This window comes from Somniosus microcephalus, chromosome 9 (assembly GCF_052327205.1).
Source record: "Somniosus microcephalus isolate GS21.2 chromosome 9, FLI_Smic_1.0, whole genome shotgun sequence".
In the NCBI taxonomy this organism is placed as follows: Eukaryota; Metazoa; Chordata; class Chondrichthyes; order Squaliformes; family Somniosidae; genus Somniosus; species Somniosus microcephalus.
Genome location: NC_140995.1, coordinates 190,137,194 through 190,157,295, shown reverse-complemented (window position 1 = coordinate 190,157,295; position 20,102 = coordinate 190,137,194). Strand labels below are relative to the sequence as shown.

The window sequence follows — 20,102 nt, the reverse complement described above, 5'->3', positions numbered from 1 at the left end:
AACCGGGAGCCAGTGTAGGTCAGCGAGCACAGGGGTGATGGGTGAACGGGACTTGGTGCGAGTTAGGACACGGGCAGCAGAGCTTTGGATCACCTCAAGTTTACAGAGGGTGGACGATGGGAGGCCAACAAGGAGTGAATTGGAATAGTCAAGTCTAGAGTTAACAAAGGAATGGATGAGGGATTCAGCAGCAAATGAGCTGAGGCAGGGGTGGAGTTGGGCGATGTTACTGAGGTGGAAATAGGCGGCCTTAGTGATGACGCAGATATGTGGTCGGAAGCTCGGGGCAAGGAAATGCAGGGATTTAAACACATGGATGAGAATTTTAAACTTGTGGCATTGGGGCCCAGGAACCAATAGAGGCAACTGGGGTGGGGTAGGATGTGAGCAGCAGAGTTTTGGATGAGCTGAGTATATGGAAAGTAGAGGATGGTTGGCTGCCAAGAAAGCATTGGAGTAATCAAATCTGGAGGTGACAAAAGCATGAATGAGAATTTCAGCAGCCGATGGGCTGAGATGTGGGGGGAGGTGGGCAATGAAAATACACAGTTTTTGTGATGTAGAGGATATAGACTTGTAAACTCAGCGTGTGGGCTAACAGAATGCCGAGGTTGCAAACAGATTGGTTCAGCCTGAAATAATGGCTGTGGGGGGAGGGAGGGGGCGATACAGTCAGTGGCAAAGGTACAGACAATGCTGGGGGGCGAAGACGATGACTTTGGTCTTTCCGAAATTTCACTGGTGGTAATTATGGCTCATCTGAGACTGGGTATCAGAAAAGCTGACTTAAGAGCATAGAGGCACTCGAGATATTGAGAGTGGTAGAGCTGGATGTCACCAGCATATGTGTGAAAGCTGCCCTATGTCTGTGGATGATGTCACCAAAGAGCAGCATGTAGTTGAGTAAGGGGGGGTGGCAAGGATGGATCCTTATGGGGCTCACGAAGTCACAGTATGGGGTTGAGCAGAAAAACCATTGCAAGAGATGCTCTAGCTAGGACCAGCTAAGAATGAAACTAAGTGAAGCTAGTCACACCATACTGGACAGTGGAGGAGAGCCATTGGAGGACGATGATGTGGTTGAGCTTGTTGAAGACCACAGAGAGGTCAGGAAGCATGAAGGGGGGTGGGGGGGTCATGCATGTGGTCACAGAGGTCATTGTTCATGACTTTGGTTAGGACCATTTCAGTGCTGTGGGGGGCGCTCCTGATTGGAGGAATTCAAACAGGGAGCTGTGTAAGAAATGGGCAAGGATCTGGAAGGCAGAAACATGTTCAAAGACCTTGGAGAGGAAAGGAAAATTGGAGATGGAGCAATAATTGGTGAGGACAGAGGAGTCGAGGTGGGTTTTTGCAGATGGCAGTGTTGATGGCAGTTTTGAAAGGGAGGAGGGCAGTGGATGAGGAGAAAACCTCAGAATTGCAGTGTCAAGCTAGCGTGGGGGGGGGGAAATTAGATGGCTAGAAATTTAGAGGGAGCAGGAATTAGATATCATGGATTAGATAGGCATGGGGAGATGCAGAGAAACTAGACTAATGGCTGATTTCATTAGCCTTATATTCTATTAAGTGATGTCTGAATTTAGATTATGTTGACAAATCTTTGCCTTTTATAGTATCCATTTTAATTCTGAATAGCTGTAAATCGTTCATGCAACTGAATTGGAAGTTGCTTTGTAAACTGAGCATACTATAGTTGCCAAAGGATTGTGTAACATTCCCAACTTCTGTTGTTTTTTAGGCTTGGAACTTCCTGTCCCATCTGCCAGTCATCGAGGTTAAAATGAGTATCAAGGGCTGGTGGGAAAACGCTCCAAAGGGGAAAAACGAAAAACCTCTGCCTAACGTGGGCACTGGCTTCCGAGATGAGAAGAACTGGACACAGCTGCATGCGGATCAGGAATACGTACTCCAGATCAATCTACGCAGGATTAGCCTAGTGCGCAGCAAGGTACCAGTCTTGATTTCAAGGAAAGATAAAATCGGGGGAAGAGTAAAACTAGCGACCGATCCCACCCCATTAGTTTCCCTACGCGGCCCCAAAAAAATTAGGGCGACATTGGTCCCAGTCTAATTTCCGATTGTTCCACCACGCTCCTGTCAGACTGGCAATTGGGTGGGCCCCAGGATTTCTTTAATTATGATGTGTAGTACAGTATTTCATGTGTACTTGTGTGCTGTCTGTATGTGTGAACTGTGCTATCTGAGTGTGCGCAAAATTGCAGTGAACCTGTGAGAGCAAAGGAGAGATTGCAGTCAGTGTTGACTTTTACTTGGGATATAAGCCATGATATATATAGTTGGACTCACTGCTTGGACTTCTTTGCCATGTATTATAAGTTTAAATCTTTATTTTTGTATGGGTCAAGTTAAGAAGGGTTACAGCAGCAAGACAGCTGCATCCCGCGTTGTGTTGTACAAATCTCGCTGGATTGTTGAGCATCCAGGGCAAACACACTTGCAGGAAGTGTTTCCAGCTGCATTCATTGAAGCATGATGTTACTTAGCTTGAGAAACAGTGGGAGATACTCATTCACATACGGGAAATGGAAGGGTTTCTGGACCACACATTCTAGCAGGTGGTAACCCCACTAGCAGACAGAGATAGATAGATGATGAAGACTGGAAGTGAGTGACCATCCATCGAGCTAGGAAGGAAGAGATGGGGTCCCTGAGAGCAGTGCTTTAGCAAGTAAGTTTTAAATTCTAAATTCTTGTTCCAGGGATGATTATTTGGAGGAGGGTATGAGCAATCCCACCTTGTCCAGGTAGAGGGAGAAGTGAAGAGTTGAGTGGAGGAATGCAATGGCATTGGGAAATTCAATTGTTAGAGGAGTAGACAGTTGCTTTAGTAACTGAACATGAGTCCTGAATATTGTGTTGTCTCATGGGTTCCATGATATGGGACATAAAACAGGGGCAGATGCTCTTGGAGGAAGAGGGGAATCAGCCGGAAGTTGTACTCCAAATCAGAACCAATAACATGGAAGAGTAGGATTCATGTCCTGTAAAAAGAGTTCCAGGTGCTAGGGAGTAGCTCAGAAAACAGGACCACAAAGATAGTAATCCCAGAATTACTACCAGTGCTACACATTAGGGTGGTAGAGACGTGGGCCCGAATTTTAATTTGGAAGTGGGGGATAGGGGGATGGGGGACTGCAATAAGGTCGGGAAACCCGGGAGAACAGGTTTCCCGCAGACCCTGCTGAATTTAACGGCAGGGCCTGATTAGCATTTAGATTCACTATTCCTGCCTGCAGCAAGCCAGATGGAGTGGCTGGCGGGCGGGCGGGTAGGCCTGCGACACAAGACTGCAGAGAGAGGGAGAAAGGGATTGTGGGGAGGGGATTGGAGGCCAGAAGGGGAGGTCGGAAAGTTGGAGGGGTGATCGGGAGCTGGAGGGGGAAGGTCGGTGGGGGGAATCGGTGTTTAGAAGGCCGGTGGGTGGATCGGGGGTCGGAAAGCCGGAGGGAGGATTGGGGGCCGAGGATCGAAGGCCGGAGGGGAGATCGGAGGCCTCGTGATGCGGGGTGGGGTGTCGGAGGCTCGGGAGGGAGATCGGAAGGGTCGGGGTGGGGTATCCGATCGCGGGGGGGGTTTGGCAAGGCAGGAACACTGGATCCAGCAGGTAAGTGGAAAGGCACTTACCTCCTGGATCCAGCAGTGCTTGTCTCCCTTTAGCTGGCAGGTTCCTCGAGGCCAGGGAAACCCAGCCGACCCCAGAGTTAAATTTAAAATGGTGGATCACCATGCGGCACACAACCACATTATAATATTTAAAAGTGCCAACCTGCCTCCTTCGAGCGGGTTGGCTGCCCAACCCGACCTGCCTCTGTTAAAACTGGAAGTGAGCAGGTTGGGGTCGGGATTCCGATTTTTAACTCTCTAACCTCCCACCCGACCCAAACCCACCCGTTTTTTGGGGTTAAAATTCCTCCCTTGGTATAGGAAGGAAGGGTTCAAATTCCTTGACTAGTTCTGGACAGAAGTGAACTGCACCAGTCAGAGCATGGACCAGTATCCTTGTAGCGCGGTTAACTGGATCTGTGGGGTTAGGTTTAAACGAATATGGCAGGGTGGGGAAAGCAAGAGAGTAGAGTAGGCAGCTTGGAAGGGAAACTAAACTCTAGGTATATAAGTAATAAAGAGTAGAAAGGTCGAAAGAGGTTAAACAGGACAAAATAGTAAAAGAAATGTGGGAAAGCAATAAAAGGAAAACTGAAATGTACATATAATAATTCATAGCATATAAGAAATAAAATTGGGGACTGCGAATCATCGATTTAAAATAGAAAATCATGACATAATATCAGTAACTGAAACTTGCCTGGGTCAGGATTGACTATTTATTATTGCAGATTATGAAACTTCTTCTGTATTTCCTTTTTCTATCCTTCGTTATTTCTTCAAAAAATTCTATGGTTGGCCAAACACAAGCTGCATTTCAGAAGTCCATGCTGACTGGCCCTAATTAACTCACGTTTCTCCAAGTTCTTAGTAACTTCATTCTGTATTATAGACTCTTAATAGTTCAGCAATAATTGAAGTTAAGATGAACTGGTCTATAATTTCCTGGGCCAAAAGGTAAGTTCTAAATTATTTTTGATGGGGCTCGAGGGGCAATAGTGCTCCACAAAAATAATCTGGGCCAGGCTACCTTCCATCCCGGTGATCATGACCCCCTCGCTCCGCTGCTGGAGCAAAGTTCAGATCTACCCCCACTGACATGACGGGCTGTCTGGTCTGTTTCTGTCGTCTTACGTTCTTGGAAATATATCGCCGTTCCTTCATTATATCGCCGTTCCTTCATGGTCGCTGGGTTAAAATCCTGGAACTCCTTCCCTACCAGTACTGTGGGAGTACCTTCTCCACACGGACTGCAGCGGTTCAAGAAGGCGGCTCACCACCACCTTCTCAAGGGCAATTAGGGATGGGCACTAAATGCAGGCCTAGCCAGCAACGCCCACATCCCATCAATGAATTTTAAAAAAAAATAGGAGGAGATTGTTGCAAAAACTATATTTGCATATGTGTCAGGAATAGGTGCTTTTAAGAATCTTTCCTTGCCTATGAAAGAAATTTGCAAGTTGTATGTAAACAAACAGTATAGAAATTAAAAGGAAAATTAGGAATTAAAGGTGTACTTCCTTTGTGGGGAGAAAAAAGTATTTTTGTTTACGAACCGTTGCATCAATGTAAATTCCATCCAAGCAGATTATTGTGGAATTTGTGTATAACATGATCACAAAGACAACATCACACAGATCTTCTCCCTCCCGAAGCAAGGTTTGCTCCTTTTGGCGGTGCTGCACTTTTATTAAACAAAAGTACAGAAACCGGTTTTCCATTTATCAGATTTGCATGTAAATGGACTTCACTGCTAATGTCCTAAGGATCGTCATGGAACTTTTCTTTTTTGCTGGAGGCCAATACACTCTAAAGGTATTGCATAGCTTTTTAAAACAATTTTCCTTGCACTGTATTTAATTGTAGCTGGCAGGCTGGCGAAGAATGAACGCTCTGTCAGGCATTTGCAAAATATTGCATTTTTGTTCATTTAAAAAAAAATTGTGACAGTTCTGAGTGATCAAAGTAATTTTGGACTAAAAAAAGACACTTGTATTTGGTTGGGCTATGTTCAGATGTGGCTTCCCTATTTTCTAATGTTCATTTCACTTTTTAACCCTCTGAGATGAACAGGCAGTTTTGTCTAGCTGCACTGCACCCAAACCAGCTGCCAGAGGTGGTAGCACATTGCTTTACTGCTGCTCCGTTACATTAAATCATTATAAACTTGTTGAAGCAAAAAGTCAGTGCTGCAGCAATTGTGGGTTTTTGGCAACATGTTAACATTTGCTTCCTTTCCCAGTAATAGCTAACAGACTTTTTAACCAGCAAAGATCAGCTTGTGTCAGCTTGGTAGTACTCTCGCCTCTGGGTCAGAAGGCTGTGGGTTCAAGCTAATAATCTAGATAGACACTTCATTGCATTACTGAGGGAGTGCTGCGTTGTCGAAGGAGATCTTCAACCTCCCTCTGCCAACACCACAAAAAACAGATTAAATGGCTACTTAAATTATTGCTGTTAGTGGGATGTGTGCAAAATGGCTGCCACATTTCTTTGTGGTACAGGTGGACCTTAAAGATTCAGTGGCACTATTCAGAGAAGAGCAGGGAGTTTTCCAGCAGTCTTAATCAACATTCCTCCCACACCCAAAACTACCGGAAATTGGATTAATTGGTTATTGATCTCTCCACTGCTTGTGGAACGTTGCTGGTGCAGAATAACTGCCGTGTTTTTCTAAATAAGCATGATTACCGCACTCCAAAAAGGCACCTTCCCGTGCAAGCGCAGGAGATGTAACATCTGCACCTGTACCTCCCCCCTTCCCACTGTCCAGGGCCCCAAACACCCCTTCCTGGTGAAACAGCGATTCACTTGTACTTCTTGCAATCTAGTATACTGTATTCGCTGCTCACGATGCGGTCTCCTCTACATTGGGGAGACCAAACGCAGATTGGGTGACCGCTTTGCGGAACACCTCCGTTCAGTCCGTAAGGTGACCCCGAGCTTCCGGTCACCTGTCATTTTAATTCACCGCTCCGTTCCCACTCGGACCTCACCGTCCTTGGCCTCTTGCATTGTTCCACGGAAGCTCAACGTAAACTCGAGGAACAGCAGCTCATCTTCCAATTAGGTACTTTGCAGCCTTCCGGACTCAATATCGAGTTCAACAATTTCAGATCATAACCTCGGCCCCTATTACATTTTTACTTTTTTTTCCCACCCCTTTGTTTTGGATCTTCCCTTCCCCACCCCCCCCCCTTCCCTTTTTTTTTTCTCTCTCCCACACGGCAGCTGTCTCCCATCCTGCCAGTACACTTCACACCTAATCTTGCCATCTTTTGTCTCCACTGTCCTATTACCATCCCGTCTGGTTTTGAATACCTCTTAATGTCTCTTTTACTTCTTTTGTTCTATCGCAGCCCTGCCTTCGATCTATTTTATTTCCTTTCCAGTTTGAAAAAGGGTTAGACCCGAAACGTCACTCTAATTTCTCTCCACGGATGTTGCCTGGCCTGCTGAGTTTTTCCAGCATTTTCTGTTGTTATTTCCAAAAAGTAATTTGTTATGTGAAGTGATTCAAGATTTTCAATGTGATAAAAAGCTGTGCTGTTTAAATGCAAGTATTATTATTTATAATTTATCTTAATAAACAGAAAATCTGCTCTGACATGTTGTCTTGTATTAATCGTCAGGGAAAGTATGACAGCAAAGCCATCACGCCACGTTTCACAAAGGCCAAGGACGAGGGCTGGGTTGTCATCCTTGGGGAAGTGGACAAGAAGGAATTGGTGGCTTTGAAACGAGTGGGATACATTCGCAATCAAAGCACAGTCTCGCTAGCCTTCTATACCCCTGAGTCCAACGGAAGGTAAGATCCTGTCACTCCTTACAACCACAGCTACTTGCATTTATATAGTACCATTAACATAGAAAAATGTCCCATGGTGCTTTACAGAGGCATGAGGAGAAAATGGATATTGAGCCAAAGAAGAAGATATTGGGAAGGGTGACCAAAAGCTTGGTCAAAGAGATGGGTTTTAAGTAGGGTCTTAAAGGAGAAGAGGGAAGCGGAGAACTGGAGGGTTTAAGGAGCAAATTCTAGATCATGGGGCCTAGGGAGCTGAAGGCACGGCCACCAATCGTGGCACAAAGAGGGGGGGCTGCATAAGATGCTGGAGTCAGAGGGGAGATGTTAGGCTGGAGGAGATTACAGAGATAAAGAGAGGCAAGACCTTGGAGGGATTTAAGCACAAGGATGAGAATTTTAAATTTGAGCAGCTAGGAGCCAACGTAGGTCAGCAAGGACCGGAGTGATGGGTGAGCAGGACTTAGTGCGGGATAGGATACTGACAGCAGAGGTTTGGATGATATTACTGTTAATTATGCCATTCTCAGTAATCTACCAAGGTGTGTTTTATATAAATTGCATTCTTATATCAGCAAGAAAATAGTGATGTGACAGAGTCAATTGCAGTAACATTGATTCCTGCAGGGACTATGAGTATGAATTAATTCGATCTTGACCATCCCCAAGCAGAAATAGCACTACAGTGCTCAATGGTTAATGCCCATTTCAAGGTCGGTGCAACTATTAATTTGAGCAACAGAAAATGCTGGAAAAACTCAGCAGGTCAGGCAACATCCGTGGAGAGAAATTTGAGTTGACGTTTCGGGTTGGACCCTTCTTCAAAACTGGAAAGAAAAGAAACTACATCGGAGGCAGGGCTGCGATCGGACAAAAGAATAAAAGAAACAAAAGAAGTAAAAGAGATTAGAAGCTAGACGAGATGGTAATAGGCTGGGATTAGGTGTAAAGTGTACTGGCAGGGCAAAAGATAGCTGCCAGGTGTGAGAGAGAAACAAAAGGAAAGGGGGGGGGGGGAAAGGAGTGGAACAATTACAAGAGAAAATGAAATGGGGGCCGAGCTTATGATCTGAAATTGTTGAACTCGATATTGAGTCCGGAAGGCTGCAGACTGCGTAATCGGAAGATGAGGTGCTGTTCCTCGAGTTTACGTTGAGCTTCCGTGGAACAATACAAGAGGCCAAGGACGGTGAGGTCCGAGTGGGAATGGAGCGGTGAATTAAAATGACAGGCGACCGGAAGCTCGGGGTCACCCTTCGGACTGAACGGAGGTGTTCCGCAAAGCGGTCACCCAATCTGCGTTTGGTCTCCCCAATGTAGAGGAGACCGCATCGTGAGCAGCGAATACAGTATACTAGATTGCGAGAAGTACAAGTAAATCGCTGTTTCACCTGGAAGGGGTGTTTGGGGCCCTGGACAGTGGGAAGGGGGGAGGTATAGGGGCAGGTGTTACATCTCCTCCGCTTGCACGGGAAGGTGCCAGGCGAAGAGGAAGGGCTGTTTGGGGTGATAGAGGAGTGGACTAGGGTGTCTCGGAGGGAGCGGTCCCTGCGGAATGCTGGGAGGGGAGGGGAAGATACGTTTGGTGGTGGGATCACTTTGGAGGTAGCGGAAATGCCGGAGGATGATCCGTTGAATGTGGAGGCTGGTGGGGTGAAAGGTGAGGACAAGGGGAACCCTATCGTGGTTCCGGGAGGGAGGGGCAGGGGTGAGGGCAGAAGTGCGGGAGATAGAACTGACACGGTCGAGGGCAGTGTCAACCACACTTTACACCTAATCCCAGCCTATTACCATCTCGTCTAGCTTCTAATCTCTTTTACTTCTTTTGTTTCTTTTATTCTTTTGTCCGATCGCAGCCCTGCCTCCGATGTAGTTTCTTTTCTTTCCAGTTTTGAAGAAGGGTCCAACCCGAAACGTCAACTCAAATTTCTCTCCACGGATGTTGCCTGACCTGCTGAGTTTTTCCAGCATTTTCTGTTGTTATTTCGGATTTCCAACATCTGCAGTATTTTGCTATCGTATTAATTTGAGCAAATGGGCATGCCTTTGTGTTCACAGAAAGCAATTTTTAAATAAAGTAAAATACTAACTTTAAATAAAATTACAACCCGCTGTAATCGGGTTTTGCCAAAAGCAGAAAAGCTGAATGTTCTGTCCCAGTATGACGGTCATGGCAGACTTAATTTATTTAAAGCTCTAGCATTCATTTAACTTTTGCTTAGAAAAATAGCTCGAGGCTCCCTACAAATGACTTCTAAAAAAAATATTTGGCTGTGGCTCCCAGAGCTGCCTCGTAAGCAGCCATTTGGAGATGTGTGAGTGTAGCCTGGAGTGATTCACTCTTCAGTGTCCCCTCTCCACTTAGCTAGTACCTCCACTTGTGAAGAATTGAGGGAATGAATCTGCATCAATTTGTAGTGCAGTGCATGAGAGGTTTTAACAGGCCTGAACAGATGTAAACTGGCGCCATGTCACCATGCACTTTTATATACAGGGTTATGCACAGCTTTGTACTCCAAGGCCGTAATACAACTGAAGAGTTGAGTCTTTGTATATATTTGTCATCCAAATGGCAATGTTACAATCAAAATAATTAAAGCAATGCAATACCTCATAGCTTTTGCCCCACTCTCACATCAGCCTATATATGTTTACAGCACAAAAGGAGGCCATTCAGGCTATCATGTCTGTGTGAGACCTTTGCTGGAGCAATCCAAAGCTATCCCCAATGCCCTGTTCTCTTTCCCCATAGCCCTACATTTTCCTCTGCTTCAGTTAATTATCTATTTTTTTAGTCACAAGTACAGTAGTGTAGTGGTTATGTTATTGGACTAGTAAACAGATTTGTAAGTTCAAGTCCCACCGTGAAAATTTGACAATTTGAATTCGGTTTTAAAAAATCTTGAAATAAAAGACTAGTATCAGTAAAAGTAACCATGAAGCTGTCAGATTGTTGTAAAAACCCAACTGTTTCACTAACGTCTTTTATGGAAGGAAACCTGCCGTCCCCACATAGGTCTGGTCAATATGTAACTCCAGTTCCACATCACTGTGGTTGACTCTTAACTGCCCTCTGAAGTGGCCTAGCAAGCCACTCAGTTGTATCAAACTGAATGAGGCAGTAGTTCTTTATGTTCCAGAAACCCTTTAAGTGGAGACATTTCTCCTAATCCCTCCCCTCATTCTCTTCGCGACCATTTAAACTGATGACCGTTAATTACTCCCCAACCAGAGGAAATAGTATTTTCCTATTCAACCGCTCAAAAACTCGTCATAATTTTAAAAACATTTATAAAATCTCCTCCTAGCATTCTCTGCTCCAGTGGAAATAGTCTCAGTGTCTCAAATTTCTCCTCATAGCTATAGTTCATTGTCCCTGGTATCATCCGTGGTGATCATTGATCTACCCTCTCTATGGCTTTAATACCCTACCTGTAAGAGGGCACCCAAACAACAGTACTCTTGTGGCTTAACAAATACTTTGTGCGAATTCATCATTATTTCTTTACTCTTGAACTGTTTGCTCCTATTTATAAAACCCCAAATGCTGCAAGGTATTAATTTTTTGAATTGATGGCATTAGTTTAATCAAAAGCAGTATACTATACACTCTTGAATGTAGGTGGTGTCAGCCCTGGTCCTCGGGGCTGTCTGTAAAGACAAGGTGCTCCATATTTCCACTGTAACCCTAAGGAAAAAAATTAATAGTGCTAGAGTTTGAAAATAAACCAGTTTCTTGGTAAAATTGGTATGAAATTAAGATAAACTATACTTCTGAATTTTGGAATGTGAAGAGATTTGTCATCAAAAAGAATCTTAGCAATTTTTTTTAAAAAAGAAGCATTTTTGATCATTTTAAGGAAAGGACACAGAAGTAATCTCAAAATCAATGCACTTTTATTAGTGGTATTTTGACATATTTCACAGAAGTTAAGTTGTCATCATGCAAGAAAATATAATGTCCTATAATTGCCATTTCAGACAAGTGTACCATACAACATCAGCGATGTATTCTGATCTTTTTAAAATTCTTTATATTCACAATTCTTTGTTCTAATAAGAATATTTTTGCGCATCAACATGTTCAGTATTTGCATTATTCAGAGTGAAGGGAAAGCTTTAAAGTAAAGTACTGTTTCTTTCCGCTTATATTTTTAAGGTATATCTACACTCTCTATCTGATGAATGATAGCTATCTGGGGATGGACCAGCAGTATGACATTTATTTGGACGTGATGCCAGCGAGCATTGCTGCTCAGGTCAACACCGAGGTCTCTGATGCCATGAGTGACCTGGCTGTGGCGTGACATGACAGGCTTAGTGCTGAACAACCCGGGAGTGGTGATCTTACAGTACAGATTGTGCTGGTGTGCCGGGGCGGCCCTGAAATGACTTGATATTTGCCTTAGTGGATGCAACTTCTAACCTCAGACTCGAAGGAAATTACAAATGGCAGCTGAGGTGACCTCCAGCACGATTCATCTGCACAGTTTGGTGGCCTTATGTAAATTTGCATTTTAGATTAGTGGTACACCCAGATAATTTGAGACTCTTTATACAGTCCACCAGGGCACCAAGCGAAGAGCTGAAAGTTATCCATTAAGAATCACAACTTCCTTCTATATTACTTTATGCAGGTTATGCATTTGTTGTAGAAAAGTCATTAAGCACTTTTATTTTTCAGTAAATTTTACTTTAAATTAAAATGGCATTCACTCAATGCATACAAAGTTATCTCTACTGCTGATGTCAGTCAATATGATTACCTAGGTGACAAAGAAATGAACTGACTTTCTTCTTTATAACTAATAAAGCATGGACTTTATTTAGTTCCTGTAATTGCTACCGATGTATTTAAAAGCTTATTCTGTATAGTGTAAATTATTTTGAATGTAGCTCTCAAACTCATCAATAATTTCAGATGGGCAAAATGGATGCCTGCGCAATCAGCTGTTATGAATTAAAAGTATACTTTTAAAAATCTCTATCTGTATGATGGGAAAGAAAATAAGGTAATTTAAAGGCAAGTTGTGATTGAAAATTCATTCCCATATCGACTGGGTGCAGAGGGTATTCATTTCCATGGTAACATGAAGGCTAAACTTGACACATTCATAACCATGGGGTCAGGTTAAACCTAGTAACCTTTCTCAGCAGTGAGTGCTGCAAGACTTCATTTGTCAATATCAATTTAGTTGCATCTGTGAAAATTAAGTTGTGGCAAAAATACTTGTGTAGCACAAGAAAAATTTGATAGTTACTGCAAAAAGGGAGACCTGCATTTAATATGAGTTTACAGTGCTGGTTGCATATGTAAAAAAAACATTAAACTTTATTGCAATACACATGTATTTTGTGTCTTCTTTGTCATATTCAGTAACAGCTATTGAAGGAAATATTGTAGAATGAAACAAGATCTGTTTTTAGTAATATTATTTCTGATGAAAGAGGTTGTGTTTCAATTTTGTCTTTTGTTTTAAATCATTTGCAGCCAATTACCGCAAAAGTAAACTGCATTGATTTCCTGGTTTTATTTTTACCAATAATTTAACAATTGAATAATGTAATCAATTCAAGCAAACCATTTTTCACTAACATTCCGCTATTTCTGTATTTTAATTTTCTTGTTAACTGTAAGTATTTGCCCAGTATCTGACTTTTACTTTCTCATGAACTCACTTGAGATGAAGCATGGTTAAAGCACGCAGCTTGCAATCCTTTCTGTCACAATCTGCAGTATCAGAATGGAAAAGGTAAAGGAGTGAAATGCTTTAATTTGGAATCGTTGCTGATAGAATTGCTAATATTGTGATTCCAACAATAAAAATGTGCCAAATATATCTCTTTTTTGAAGTATCAAATTTCAGTTAAGAGAGTAGTAACTGGCAGGAAGACTTAACACAGAAACAGACAGGGGAAAATGTGGCTGTATGTTCCTTTTTGATTCCATTTTCAAAGCAGCGCATGGTACAGTGACTGAAGCAATGGCTCACGATGTTGCCTGTTGCTTTGGCTGAGCTGGGACTGGTTGAGTTAATGTTGTACTAGTTCAGCAAACTAAAAACCTTTTAATGTAAAAAATCCATTGTCCTCAGGAGGGATAAGGTTATATTAAACTGGCACTGTAATCACAGTCACAAAATATTGCTCCTGTTTACCCGCTACGAAGTGCATTGTAACATTGCGATCGCACCCACAAGCATACCTGACACTGGCGCAGTCAGACCTGCAGGATACTCCCCCTGCTGCGTGCTTCAAACGAGGTGAGGCTAACACTATAATTATAACTGTGTGCCATGTAGTAGTATATTCTTACAATACTGGTGAAAGCACATTCTGTCAGGGTATTCTTTGCAAGAAAAATATATTCATTATGATCTCATATTTCAATAATCAGTGGTTTAGTTGACTGATTATTGGTACTGATAAATCCTTTTCTGTAGCATGCTGCTTTTCTCTGTTTCTGCACCAGTTGTGTAAAAGGGAATCCTACTGAGTCTGTACAGCTTGCTCTGTGGGAATTATTTGACTGATTTTCAGTGGTGTGATGAAATGTTGGCTCTGGAAGGTTTCACTAAAAATTGGGTGAAAGTGTTGCTGTAACAAATTCCTCAATACCTCTGGTATAATCCAAATCAAGAAACGTACTGGAACTGCTGCTCTGTCTACAATGCAAATATGATAATATGTGAATTGTCTGTTTACATATTCTGCCCCCGATATTTGCATATTAACCAACTTCAGAAGGGATTAAGACTTTGCATGTAATACTGCATTTTTTTTAATAGATTGAAGTATCTTTAAAATGCATAGAAGCAAGTTTCTGTGTGTGTTTATTCAGATATATAAAATCTTGCATATGGTGCACACTTCCTGTCCACAAACCATACTTCCTCTAACAATGCTGAGTCATAGTTTTTGTCAAAATCCATATGTAAATATTTAGAATAGAAATCCATATGCAAACATTGAGAATGGCAAAACTAACTAATCACTCAAAATGCTTTTTGAAAAAAAATGAATCAGTGATTTTTTCCCTCAGTAACTGAAATTTCTTAAGTCCTAAACAAGGTTTCAAACAAAATTAAGAAATCAAACTAAATTGCACATTTCACAATAATATGATTACATTTGCACACTGAATTGTCTTTTTTGCCTTTTAATACCTTTTAACTTTTTTACTTCAAGTCCTCAGCCTGTCTCAAACGACTGGACTTTAACTGGATATCTTTACCTCATTGCGCACCCGTGAATTCTCGGCATGTGCAGAATTTCCCAGGGCACGATATGCGCATCAGTATGAATTCCCTTAATTCTGTGAGGATTTGAGAATTTTTTATCCAAATTACATTCTAACAAAATGGAGATTAAATTCTTAAAGTTTTTTTCAGGCAAATGACTGATTTTGTTTATTAACAGTTGTGATTTTCTGTTCTGAACTGGTCACAGAAACAGCATCTATGATTGTAGTTTATTTGTTGATGGTTTAAAAAGAAAACCAATTGTTTATCACTCGCCTGTTTACTTCTGTAGATAATTCAAGTTAAAAATGTCTCTCATCTGAGCTATCAGCTTTAAGGAATTTTTTTATATAAATCTAGAAAAATGTAAATAATTAACTTTTGAGGTAGCATTTGTTTATGGAAATTTATGTTTGTGAAAGAATATGTTAGAAAACTTGCTTGTAATCCATTAAAGGATAAATATTTTACTTCTACACTCATAATAGGGAAAGTGGGGTGGAGGAAGAATCTGAGGACGCAAAAGGACTGTGGGTAGGTCAGGGAGAAGGCTGACTCGCAGGAATGCAGTGGAAGGGTAGCACCTGATGGTGTGAAAGAGGCGAAGGTCTCCCCTTCCCATGCTGCCAGATCTAATAAGCCCCAATACTGGCAGCTTCTGATCTCCCAATACTCCAAATCCCTTTTCCCAGTCCTGCTGTACTAAAGGGCCCCTTCCTCAGACTCACTTCCCAAGATCTTGGGATCCCCCTGTACCCACCCAGTGCTTGCAAGCCCCTAGATCAGAGTTGGGCAATTATTTGGGCTGGAGGGCCACTTAACAAGTTTTGGTGAGTTGTTGAGGGCCGCACACCAATGTTCCCCCTAAGGCAGTCGCGCATCAATCGCGAGGCCCCGTACAGGCTGCTCAGCCGCTCCTGCTGCTGGAAGAGATACTGCGCATCCGCGGCCGCACAGCAAATTTGAAGGAACTGCGCATGAAAAAAAAATTAGAGGAAACATTGCATAATCATAAACATACATTCAGATAGTAGTCAGATACTATCTTAAATACACAAAATGTAGTGTAAAATCTTCTGTTACTAAATGAACAAAATGATTGATCAATCCATTATTTGTTGTACTGAAAGTCTACGTGGCTGTTTGGCAGAGCAGCTCGAGTCTACAGAGCCTCCAACGTGAGAGATGTTCTCTTTTTAGTGTGCTGAGTACGGGAGGCCGAGGCTTCGCAAGGCCTGAACTACAATCGCATTGTCCTTGTGCTCCGGGATCCACTCTAAGATGGTGATGAGGACTCCCCTGCCATCGTGCTCTGGGTACCAGGAGAGGAAAGACACAACGCCAGCCTCTTTCTTCGGTAAAAGAGTCATGGAGATGTGCAGCCATAACTCAACTCTAAAATGGATGGGGCATATTCGAGTATGCAGTGCATTCTGGGTAGAGTCATCCACCATTGGGGCTCAGAATCACGGTACAGATCCTTTTGAGATCAGGCCAAGGAGAATCGCTTTTGCGAATTGATAAATTGAATTAAGTATTACTGCGTGTTCCCTGGCTGCAGTTCTGGTCTGTCTCTGACCCACAAAAAGTGGATAGTGTAATGTGCAGCTCGAACTCCGGCTCACGTTCTATTTCTGTCCCATCCAGCAGGCCGGATTGAAAACTTGGCGGGCTGGATGCGACTCGCAGGCCATATTTTGTCCACCACTGCCCTAGACCATATTCCCATTGCTCCTTGGTCTCAGAACCACCACCAATGTTTGCAGACCAAGACCTCCCTCCCCATTTCTCCCAAGTCCCAGAACCTGTCTCCCAGCGATCCAGAACCCACAAACAGCCCCAGCGTTCCCAGAACCAACCTCCTTACAGACCCTGCAGCTCCCTCAAAGTATTGCTAAACCCTGAGACCTCCAGCCTAGTACTGCCATATCCCAGGCCCCTTTCCCAGTGTTTCCATATCGCTGAGCCACCCCCAATACTAAAGTCAGTGTCCCTGATAAACTTAGCATAACAACCATTTTTTTAAAACCTCTGACTCACTATGAGCAGTGCCATGGAAAATCTCAGTAAAATACATAATTTGAAGCCCTTCTTCAGCTATAGCTATATACAAATAGCAAGAAATGCCTATTTATTTGGAGATTTGATGCACATACACAAAAAAATGCCTTTAGTCTTCATTATGTACATCAGTGAGAGTTATGAATAAAGAGTGTGGGATTGGCCCTCCTCCATTTCCTTCTGTACTATTTAACTATATAGCTACAGAAAATAGTAGACAAGAAAGTGCAGATAATTCCAAAGTCCTAGAATTGATTTGTGTAAAATTCAGTCTAATAACATTGAATAATTCCATTACAGTGAGCGACTCGACACAGCCAGTAGTACAAATTACATTTGAAATTGAAATCGAAGTTAAGATATAATTCCTGGATTCTTTATCCAGAAGGCAAAACGATAATACCATTAACCCCATAAGCACACAGGAAAGCCTCAGATTTAGAGAAGTTAAAATATAGAATTCAGTGTTACTACTTAATTGTACTTTCTCTTGTACTTAGGATCTCACACTGCAGAAATGCATCTCTGTTTCTGGCACTGTTCGTTTTATTCTCCATTTGCTGCATTCTGAAGAGATGACTTAAAAAACATGAACCCATTTTCCATTTCTAACAATGACAGAATCTCATTTTGAAATATATTTACACATTGAAGCATGATTAATATACATGCGTAATAAATAAGAGTTTTCACTGGCTGTGGTGCATTTGTGATATCTGTCAGACATGTAATGTACTGTTGCCACAGAAAAATCTAAATAGATACCTACTTGAACACGACAGTGAAGACTAGAGAAGCTAATTCAGGCTGTTTCAGTTGAGTTTATGAAAAGAAGTGCGAGACAAGACCATTAAGTCCATCTATGCTCTCACTGTCCATTAGATGGTGCAACTTAGTGATTCAATTTGGTTACAAGGTCACAGATTTCGTACCCACTTTATCTGCTACTGTTCAATAGCCCTGTCTGCCAAAAGAAAGTACTCATTAAATTTATAACATTCTCTACTTCTTGGATAGGTATATTCACCATTCTCTGAACTTTTGAAGCAACTCTAGTTTGAATAAATTAAATCTTAACTGTATATTCATCTTTTTTCATCTAAGCTTGTCCCCTTGTAGAGTTTGTATTAATATTGAACATCTCTCTGGGTTCCACTTTATCTATACCCTTGAAGATTTTAAATATTTAAGTAAGATTACCTAAACTGCTATTTTTCTCCCTGTAAATATTGCTAGTGCCCATAGTCTTTCTTCATAGCACAGTTGTCCAATCCTATTTATCAACTGAATTGCCCTTCTTTATATTCCATTCAGGGCCAGTGTGTTTCTCCAGCCTCTGCAGTACGATGCCTACAGTTTAATGAATTTTTCAAGTAATATCTACCGAATGTCAGCTGCCGAATTGATAGTCCCTATTTATCCCGGGTTCTGAGTTAATTCCTTATTCAGCCAACAGTGTCAGCTTTGTTTAATGGTAGCATTCTCACCTCTGAGTTCTCACAAAATATCAAAGTGCTGCACTTCTTACATTAACGGGGACTGTACTGGCACTCGACCTCGCCCTCCAGGATCTACTGCGGAGGGAGCGTAGGCAGCGAGAAAGATTGGAACATTTAGCCAGAGGGGGGAGGAGGAGGGCCATCAGGGCTCTCAACAGGAAGCCTTACCCTCCGAGGGTCTTCCGACAACAATTCTCCTACCTTCAATTAAGCGAGGAGCAGCGTCTTCGAAGGCTCCACTTCAGCAAGGAGGTGGTCGCAGAATTCTGCCACCCCCTGCAACAAGACCTCCAGTGTCAGATCAGGATGAGGACGGCTCTCTCAGTGGCAGTCAAGGTCACTGTCGCCCTCAATTTCTTCGCCAGCGGATCCTTCCAGTCTGCAACAAGAAATATAGGTAACATCTCGCAGTTCGCCGTCCATCGCTGCATCCGGGAGATCACAGAGGCTCTCTACAGTAGGAGAAGGGACTACATTTCCTTCCCCATCACCAGAGAGAAGCAGGACGAGCGTGCATGTGGGTTTGCCAGGATAGCAGGATTCCCCATGGAGCAGGGCGCCATTGACTGCACCCACATGGCTTTGCGGGCACCGCATAACAATCCTGAGATTTTCCGTAACCGCAAAGACTACCAGTTGGTGTTAATGTCCAGTTGGTGTGCGACCACAGACAGCGAATCCTCAATGTGAATGCCCGCTATCCTGGCAGCAGCCACGATGCCTTCATCCTGTGCCAGACCGGTGTTCCAGCAGTCTTCCAGCCACCACATCAAGCTCGCGGCTGGCTGGTCGGAGACCAGGGCTATCCACTCTCCACCTGCCTCATAACTCCCCTCATCAACCCCAACACTCCTGCCCAGCACTCATATATTGAGAGCCATGCTGCCACCAGGAGCATTATTGAGCAGACCATTGGGGTGCTCAAGCAACAGTTCTGCTGCCTTGACCACTCAGGAGGAGCCCTCCAGTACTCGCCGCAGCGGTTGTCCCATTTTGTCATGGTGTGCTGCATGCTCCAAAATCTGGCCATCCTGAGGACCCAGCCCTTGCGAGCAGGGATCGTGAGACCACCTCAGGAGAAGGAGGGGTATGACTAAAAGGAGGAGGAGGAACAGGAGCGAGGGAGGAGCAACCACTCAATCGGCCTTCCAGAAGGGTGGTCCGTGACCACCTCATCAAACTGCAGTTCCAATAAATTCAACCCCAGATCCCCGTTGCTCACCACATCCCCATCATTCCATCCCTGTCACAGGCCATATCACAGCGCACAGCTGAAATGAAAGACAGTACAACATTATCTGAAGTGGATTAATAAATTTATCAATCAGTGAACACATCTTTACAACAACATTTACTATTCACCCTTGTGTAATCCCTTAGTGACTCTCATTACTGTACTTTTGCCTACTCTAGTGCTCCTATGAAGGATGAAACTGGTAAAATAGATAAGGGAGAACCAGTGGATGTGGTGTATTTGGATTTTCAAAAGGCTTTCGATAAGGTCCCGCATAAGAGATTAGCGTGTAAAATTAAGGCACATGGGATTGGGGGCAAGGTATTGATTTGGATAGAGAACTGGTTGGCAGACAGAAAGCAAAGAGTTGGAATAAACGGCTCTTTTTCCAAGTGGCAGGCAGTGACTAGTGGGATATTGCAGGCATCAGTCCTTGGACCCCAGCGATTCACAATATATATTAATGATCTGGATGAGGGAACTAGATGTAATATCTCCAAGTTTGCAGACGACACAAAGCTGGGTGGGCGTGTGTGCTGTGAGGAGGATATAGAGAAACTCCAGTATGATTTGGACAGGTTGGGTGATTGGGCAGAAGCATGGCAGATGCAATATAACGTGGATAAATGCAAGGT

General features: G+C 43.1%; 1 protein-coding gene across 2 annotated transcripts in view; it reads left to right on the top strand.

The window, feature by feature from the left end:
* Positions 1 to 12,775, top strand: part of ascc3 (activating signal cointegrator 1 complex subunit 3) — a 654,593-nt gene extending 641,818 nt beyond the window's left edge. For both annotated transcript variants that reach the window (XM_085997711.1, XM_085997710.1), the window contains exons 40-42: positions 1,742 to 1,951; positions 7,260 to 7,435; positions 11,592 to 12,775. In XM_085997711.1, coding sequence (XP_085853837.1) covers positions 1,742 to 1,951; positions 7,260 to 7,435; positions 11,592 to 11,739 — 534 coding nt within the window. In that variant the 3' untranslated portion in view covers positions 11,740 to 12,775. The remainder of the gene's footprint in view (positions 1 to 1,741; positions 1,952 to 7,259; positions 7,436 to 11,591) is intronic.
* Positions 12,776 to 20,102: the final 7,327 nt, after the last annotated feature.